Source organism: Suricata suricatta, chromosome 2 (genome assembly GCF_006229205.1).
Source record: "Suricata suricatta isolate VVHF042 chromosome 2, meerkat_22Aug2017_6uvM2_HiC, whole genome shotgun sequence".
In the NCBI taxonomy this organism is placed as follows: domain Eukaryota; kingdom Metazoa; phylum Chordata; class Mammalia; order Carnivora; family Herpestidae; genus Suricata; species Suricata suricatta.
In genome coordinates, this window is record NC_043701.1 from 185,907,308 (window position 1) to 185,915,482 (window position 8,175).

The 8,175-nt window shown below is 60.6% G+C and overlaps 1 protein-coding gene across 3 annotated transcripts in view; it reads left to right on the forward strand.

Annotated features, from left to right (window-relative positions):
- Positions 1-8,175, forward strand: part of INPP5A (inositol polyphosphate-5-phosphatase A) — a 157,672-nt gene that overhangs the window by 91,315 nt on the left and 58,182 nt on the right. For all 3 annotated transcript variants that reach the window (XM_029932810.1, XM_029932811.1, XM_029932812.1), the window contains exon 5: positions 7,259-7,322. In XM_029932810.1, coding sequence (XP_029788670.1) covers positions 7,259-7,322 — 64 coding nt within the window. The remainder of the gene's footprint in view (positions 1-7,258; positions 7,323-8,175) is intronic.

The following is an 8,175-nucleotide window of genomic DNA, read 5'->3' on the forward strand; positions in this document are numbered from 1 at the left end:
CCGCCGTCCGGTTTCTTGCACTAAGGGGGCATCTTGGACCTTGCTGGTTTTTTTTACACATCCTACTTTGAATTTGTCGGAAAATCGCGCTGCAGGCACCCCTCCTGCCGCCTTCGCACTGCGCACAAGGTTCTCGGCTCCGAGCCCCGTTCCCTCGTCCCCCGCGGCACTGCGGCACGATGATGCGCCGAAAGGAGGAGGAGGTGTGAGGACCGCGGAGAAGCAGCAGGCTCGCTCACAGATCGCCCAGGAGCGCGACGGCCACCAGGGCGTGCTGCGGGGGAGGTGCCTGCCCGCAGGCCGCAGACGGCCCTGACCCGCGGCGGCTTGCCCGCTCCTGGTTTCTAACGGCAACAGAAACGAAAGGATAGCTAAGAGTAAGCCTAGTACCTTTACGGAGAAAATCATAAAACTTTATCAGAAGACATTTGAAACAACCTCAGATCTGCCCGAGGATGCACACGTTTGTGGGAAGGAAGGCTGAATGACCCAGGAGCGCTCCCCACCCCGGTCTGCGCGCCTGTAATCCGGACCCCCAGGAGGGCGGCTCGGGTGTAACCTGGCAGCTGTTCTGAGGTTTCGTGTGGGAACACAAAGGGCCCAACATAACGAAAGCAGTTGTGAGGAACAATAAAGTGAGACCCTTATTTTTGTAAATATCAAGACTTGTGATGAAGCTAAAATAGGAAACACTGTTACTAGAGAGAGACCGGTGGGTGGCACGGAGAACTCACAGACAGACCCCCCCGAAGTCGGACAGGTGAGACGTGAGGCCAGAGGTGTGAACTATGGGGAGACCAGGGGCGCCTGGGGGCTCAGTCGGTTAAGCGTCTGACTTGGGCTCAGGTCCTGATCTCACATCTGTGGGTTCGAGCCCCGCGTCAGGCTCTGTGCTGACAGCCCAGAGCCTGGAGCTGCTTCGGATTCTGTGTCTCCCTCTCTCTCTCTGCCCCTCCCCCATTCACTCTCTGTCTCTCAAAATAAAAATAAAGACATAAAAAAAATCTTTTTAAAGTTACGGGGAAACCAGAGATCCATACTTTGAGCCACACCCACAAACAAGTCTCTGTTACCATAAAAACATAAATGGATGAAACACAGTCTTAGGCTTTTACGTAAGAATACAGAGAATGTCACTGTAGAGTCAGATTAGAGAACTGTTTCCAAGGGCATGAGCCGTACAGGAACATATTGATGAATTTGACTGCTTTAAAGATAAAAACTTATATTTAACTGAAGAAGCCAAAAAAAGGTAAGCTTCAAAGAGGGAGAAATTCTTTGTAATGCAAGTAATAGATGAAAAAATAATTTCAAATCATATTTAAAAATATAAATGTGAAAAAGATAAAATAGACAAAGGACATGAACAGGGAGTTCACAAGAGAACCTGTGTTGGCCAAAAATCTTCAAAGGGGATGCTCGACGCGGGCAGTAAAGTGAAAATGCAGAGGAGACAGCAGGAAGTATGGTTTCACTCCCGCCGACGGCAAAGAGTGGAGTCCGCTGCGGACGGGCGCGGAGCCCAGGCGCTGCCCGACGGGGTGCGGGGTGTGCCCTCGGGCAGCGCGATGCCGCCTGCACTGAAGTTTGTGTTTATCGTTCTATTCCTTTATTGATGGAAGTCTTAGCATCACATTTTTTTTGGTTTCAGCCCTTTTTGATTCAGGTTTTGTTACCGTGGCCACGTGGCGTCTTTCTCAGCACTGTGGATGAAGCCCGTGTAGGGCTGGGGTATGGCGGGCTCACCCTCCTTCCTGGAGAGGACCCCTCGTAGGGCACGTCAGGTCTTACTCCCCTGCCTTCCCGTTAAGCATCGTCCTCGGTGGTGGTTTGCCAGCGTCTCCCGAGTGTCGGCACGGCCCTCACCGGCGCCCTCCTGAGGGCTCCAGCCTCTCCCGGCGCCCGCGTGGGTGCCGGCCAGCGGGGCCCCTGGGGGCACACCCGTCCCCCTGTAGCCTGTGTCCTCCGTGCTCAGGGGTCGCTGTCCGTTGGACCAGGGGATGGCGTTGAGAGAGCTGAGTGCCTGTCCCGAGGCTTCCCCGGGGGCTGCACCCGCGAGCTTCCCTCCGCGGCGGAGCCTTGTGCTGGGAGAGGGACCCGCAGGGCGCGGCCGCCCTCCTGGGGGGAGCCTGTCCGGGTCGCTGTGCGCCGCAGCCACGGGCGGGGCCGCACCCATCACGGGGGTCCTCCGCGTTACCCACCGCGCCGGGACCGAGTGGACCGAGGGCGAGAGGCCTCATCACACCCTCCAGAGGACAGGCCGTTCCAGACTCTCTGGGTTTTTTGTAAACTGGAAGATTATCAACAGTATCTTAGGAAGTTCTTCTTCCCGTTCATAGATCCATTTATTTCGTTTTTGAAACACAGTAACAGATAAAGCTGAAGGCGCCAGGGGGGCTCAGTCAGTTGAGCGCCGACTGGTGATTCAGGCTCCGGGCCTCTCACAGTTCGTGGGATCGAGCCCACGTCAGGGTCTGCGCTGACAACTCAGAGTCTGCTTGGGGTTCTCTCTCCCCCTCTCTCTGCACCCCCACCACCTGCGCTTGCTCACTCGCTCTTTCTCAAAATAAATAAATAAGCATTTTTTAAATTAAAAAAATAGGAAGTTAAAAACACTTTGGTTACAGAAACAGAAACAACGGAATGTGCCATTTCGGAGGAGCAGAGACTCCAAAGCCCTGTGGCTTCCGGTCAGAGCCGTCACCCTTGCTGGTGGTGGGATTTCTGGAGCTCCTGCCCCTGCGCAGACCCCACAGCTGGCCTCCCGGCCCCCCACCCCCAGGCCGGTCCCCCGGAGAGGTGTGGGAGTCCTGGTGACTCCCGGGGGCGGGGTGTCAGGAGCTGGCCGCGGTTGCCTTGACGAGGATGCGGGCGCGGTCACCCCTGGGGGTCACTCCCCAGAGGCTCTTCCGTGGCGTCTGCAGACAGGAGCGTGCTCCGAGTGCCTCTGCCGCTGTCCGTCTGGCCTGAGCGGCAGGACTGTTCTCGGTTTCATGGAAAAGCGAGCCGGAGCAGCGGGCCTGCGGGTTAATGGTGTGTACTTTGGCTGCTAACCTAATTGCCTGAATGATGAATTACTGGCCGTTTGATTTGTTTGCAAATACAAAGTGATGGAGACCTTTGCAGGAGCGGCTCCGGCCCAGGCCCAGGCAGCCCCACCGGGGGAGTGGGAGCCGGAGACCCCGCAGCCCCGGGCTGGACGCCGCCCTCGCCCTCTGAGACGCCACGGCCTGGGGCTTCCCGACGGGGTGGGGGTGGGGGTCCCTGCCACTGCAGTTCAGCTCCGGGTGACCATTCATCACGTCAGCAGACTCCAGCTGGACTGAGACCTGGCTTTATGGGATGTGCACCTGCACCCCGAGTCGGTTGCTGAGTTGTGGGGGGGTTCCATGCATGGTGGGCCACGATTCACGTCGATGCCCAGGTGGGTGGCGACCTTAAGACCCACCCCCTGCCACGTTCCATGGAGAGCAGGAGCGGGGTCTCCTGCGCGGCCACACCCACTGCAGGGCTGTCCCAGCCGCACCTGGAGGCCGTCCCCCAGCGAGAGGACCGGGGACAGGGCTGTCCCCGCTGCACCTGGAGGCGTCCCCGCAGCGGGAGGACCAGGGACAGGGCTGTCCCAGCCGCACCTGGAGGCGTCCCTGCAGCGGGAGGACCCCGGGCTCCCGCCGTGTGCGTGCCGGTCGGGCAGCAACACGGCATCGACTGGATTGCATCTCGCTAATGGAGAATTAATAGGCACCCTTGACAGTCAGGTTTATAAATATGTAAAAAGTATTTTAATTGTTTTTAGTAAAACAGGCAAGGAGTCAATAGTGTCCACCCTGACGGGCACGGTGCTGACAGGCGCCGCGGTCGGAGGGCCCGGCGCTCCGTCCCAGTGTCCCCGTGTCCTGTGACAGACGCATCCCCTGAACCGCGTCGATAGAGCAGGTCAGACATTGAAAAAGTTAGCTTGAACTTTGACTTTACATATTCATTAGAGCTAATTATGGATTTTCTGACTCCATGAATTACAGTTTCTATACCTGCGTTGGCAACTTATTTTCCATTTATTTATTGTAACTTTATAACATCACATTGGCCTTACCACACTCAACAAGGTGATAGTTAAACGTCTGCTGTGACTCTGGTTTGAAAGCTCTCTTCCCCGAACCGAGCGGAGGCACAGCCTGCCGAGGGCCGAGGTCAGCGCCCCGCCGGCCTGTGGACGTGCCCCCGGGCCCCGCGCCCCGCCCCCCTCCCCGCCTGCCAGCAGGGGCCTTCACCTGCCGTGCCCTCAGGCGCGGCCCCCAGGTGCCTCAGCTCCTCCGGGAGCAGGGGTAGGGGTAGGGGTGGGGTTGGGCGGGCGGGCAGTCTGTCCCGTTGCTGTGTGCGGTGAGCCTGCCCGAGTCCCGAGCCCCGGCCGGACGCGCTCACAGACGCCAGAGGGTCTTCTCAGTCAGGACGGGGGCTCAGCTCTGTGTTTCTGGCCGGTCAGCACATGTCCGGCATCTGGCTCTGCAGAGCCACCGAGCGGCCGGCTCTTCCCTGGGGAGGAGCCCGAAGCCAGGCTCCCCTGCTCACGCCCACTCTGCCTGCCAGGCTGCCAGGGGATGGCCCACCATGTCTGTCCCCGCGGGCCGCTTAGCCGGTCCCCGGGGTCACCGTCACTTCCGGAAGTGTTCATGGTTTGTCTTTGGGTCACATCGGGGAGGCCTGTGAGGCAGCACCATGCTCGCAGCCAAGGACAGTGTCACCACTCTGCTCTTGGACTGCTGGGCCGATGGAGACCGCCTGCCGCCGCCCAGGACTGGCCGGGGCAGGGCGACACACGAGGCAGAGCCCAGGCGCCTGGCATGGTACCCTGCAGCCTCTGTCGGTGGGCCTGTGCCAGGGCTCTGAGCTCAGGCGTCCTCCACCGCGTGGGCAGCAGCATCAAGACCCGGGGGCACGTGTGCCCTTTGACCCAGTCTGACAGGCCGCGGTGTGGCATCTTCCGCGGGGGAAGGCCCAGAGGACAGCCAGCATCCACGGGTGGCCTAGAGCGTGGTGCCCCAGGATGCGGAAACCCCCAGGACCCGTGGCTCCAAGGCTGCCGAAATCTGGGGGGTACTGGGGTCAGGGCATATGGGGTTTGCACGTGTGCCCCGTGCATGCAGCCCCCCAGACCCCCCTCTGCACCGACCGCTGTCCTGGGCCGGGTCCTGCCAGCGGATCCTCAGGAGGGCACGCGGGAGCCAGCGGGAGCGCCGCCCGCGTTCGGGGGCCACGGGGAGCCCTGCAGCAGGCTGTCACCCAGAGGAGAGGGGACGCGTGCTGCCCCTGCTGTGGCCCCCACTCCCGCCCTCCGCACCCGCCCGCAGCCCTGCAATGTGGAAGCCGCCCCTGCAGGTTCCAGGCCGGGCTGGCCGGGGGAAGGGAGCAGACAGAGGGTTTGTAGGGAGTCCGAGAGCCTTGATCTGGGCTGGGGCGCTGTGGGTCTGTGGGTCACTGCGCGTTTTCTCAGAGATCGTACGTTGTGGTCACAGAGAACGTTCTTGCCTAGGGATCCACTCTGCAGTGTTCAGGATGGAGGGTCGTGGGGTCGGCAGCTGCCTGCGCGTGGTTCCGCCACATGTACGTGTGTGTGCATGCGTGTGCATGCGTGTCTGTGTGTCCGCATGTGCACGTGCGCTGCGTGCACCCTGTCATGTATGTGTGCATGTGTGTGCATGCTTTCATGTGAGTGTGAGCGGGTGTGTGCGTCCGTGTGTGTATGCACGTGTGTGTGCTCCTATATGTGTGCGCCCAGGCATGTACGTACGTGTGCACACGCACACGAAGAGGGTGTGTACGTGACAAGCGCCGGCAGCTGGGAATGTGGGCGAGGGGCACCCAGATCTCCGTCCTGGTTCAGCTTTCTGCACGCCAGGCCTTCTCGGCCCCTCCCCGGCCCTTCCCCCCTCTTCAGGGCTGAGCTGCAAAGTGAGAAGCGGGGGCTCGAGCCCCACAGTGGCTCCACTTTCCCCTCCAGCGAGGCGCCGCCTGCGGTGGCCTGACTGCCTTGGCGGCCGGGTGTCCCTGCTCGGCCAGCGCCCGTGCGCCATCCGCTGCCCGCCCGTCAGCTTGGTGCCCGTGCCCTCACCTCTCCCTGGGTCCAGTCTCCGGGCAGATGGCCGTGCCGGCCCCGCCACAGTGCTCTTTTCCCTGCTCGATCTTGTTCCATGAGGCGGGGACCCCGGGAGAACCGGGCTTGTCTGAGGAAGTCAGAGTGACAGAGGTGTGACGTACAGGTGGCAAAACGCACCGTCTCTAGGGTCCAGCGCAGCGGGTGGTGGAGAACGTGTAGTTCTGTGACTGTGATCTGGTCCCAGAGTATTTTAGCCTGAAAGTCTCCCCGGCCCCTTGTTTGGGTGTATGTGTACGCGCACACGCACACACCTGCGTCTGTATCTGTGTGAACACACACTCCAAAGTGCACGCCTGCATGTAGGCATGTATATGCACATGCACACACACGTGCATGTATGCATGGGGACACACATACATGTGTGCGCGCACAGAAGTGCACATACACATCCACGTGCATGCATGCACTAAGACATAGACAGACGCATACACATCTCCACGCAGACATACACACACACAGACACCTACTACGTGCACATCCGTGTCCAGAGGTGTATGCACATTTAAACGTGTACGCACACACACACTCTTCCTACTTGCACGCACCCATACACACGTGTGCATGTATGTGTGTGCATAGACACATTTAGAAAACACCAAGTCAAGTGTGAATTTTGGACAAACGGCAAATAACACTAGTGTCAGGCGTGCTGGCCCCTGTGGCTTCGCGTCTTCCCGAGTGTGGGGAGCAGGCCTGACGCCGATGCCCAGAGCCGTCGTCCCTGGCGGGGTAGGGGCCCGGCGGCTCTCGGGGTGGGGGGAGCGGTGGTGCAGCCCCGTGTGGAGGAGGGGGGAGGAGGGGCGGCAGAGAAGGGAGTGTGAGTGCTGCTGGTGGGGGGCCCCGGGCGGGCAGGTGCAGTGAGGGCGGAGCCGGCTGCCCGCGCCCGTCTCGCTGGACCCTGGCGCTGACAGCAGAGGTGAGACCGCGCCGGAGTGTGCACCCTGCGCCGCAGATGTGGCTGACCGCGCCTCCTGCGGCCGTGATTAAGTGCGGAGGAGCTAACTCCTGTCTCCACTCCAGAGGGGTTTTTTGTTCACCACCTACAACGCGTTCCAGTGGTTCCTGGTGCTGGTCATTCACTTGACTTCTCTTTTTGCTCTGCAGGCTCTGGGAAGCTTCTATTTTCTCCACGAGTCCTTAAAAAACATCTACCAGTTTGACTTTAAAGGTAAGACTCTTCTGGGACCCCCAGCTGGGCTCACCCCGCCCCGTGGCCCTGCGGGCGGCACGCAGGGGGCCACCTGGCTCTCCGGCCCCTCAGAAGCACAGGCTGCGGGCCGTCCTCCTGCGGGCAGGGCCCTCCTACAGCGCGGTGGAGCGGAGGCGGACGGTCTTGTGTCTGTGTCCGTATCAAACCGGAGAAGGCGGAAAATGGCAGGAGAGCGTGGTGCCTTCGTAAAGAAGGGCGGGGCTGAGGCGTGCGGAGGGGTGAGCGCCGCGGGCCGGGCCGGGGAGACGTGGCCGCAGCAGCTCCCCACACACGGCCTCCGTGTCTCAGCGCAGGAGCCACGGGCTGGGCCGGGCCGGGCACTCTCCATGCCACCTGCGAGTCCCCTGATGCTCCTGAGCCAGACCGCATTAATCTGAGGTGTCACTGAAGTTGTAATAACTGTGGAGACAACTAATTATGTCAGTTTGTCCAGATTCATTATCTTCGCTCACTTAGGAGACAGATCATCTCTTAGGAAACTGAGAAGCAGAGTCTTCTCTAAATTGCTTGAGTAGTGATTTCATCGATGTTAAGGACAGGATTCCAGCCGGCAGGACGATTTTTCACGGCCCCTGTTGCCTGAGGGCTCTTCATGCGGTTTTAACACAAGCACCTGCCTCTTCGCGCCAAGGAAGCCACTCAGGCCTGCTGAGAGACGGGCCAGAGGCCACCGTGCCCCGAACTCCGTAGACGTGGACCCTGCTGCGTCGTGCTGTCAGACGGCGGGGCCGCGGGCAAGAGCGGGCAGAGGGGAGGCGCTCGGGCAGAGGAAGGGAGGCGCTCGGGCAGAGGGGAGGGGAGGCGCTGGGGC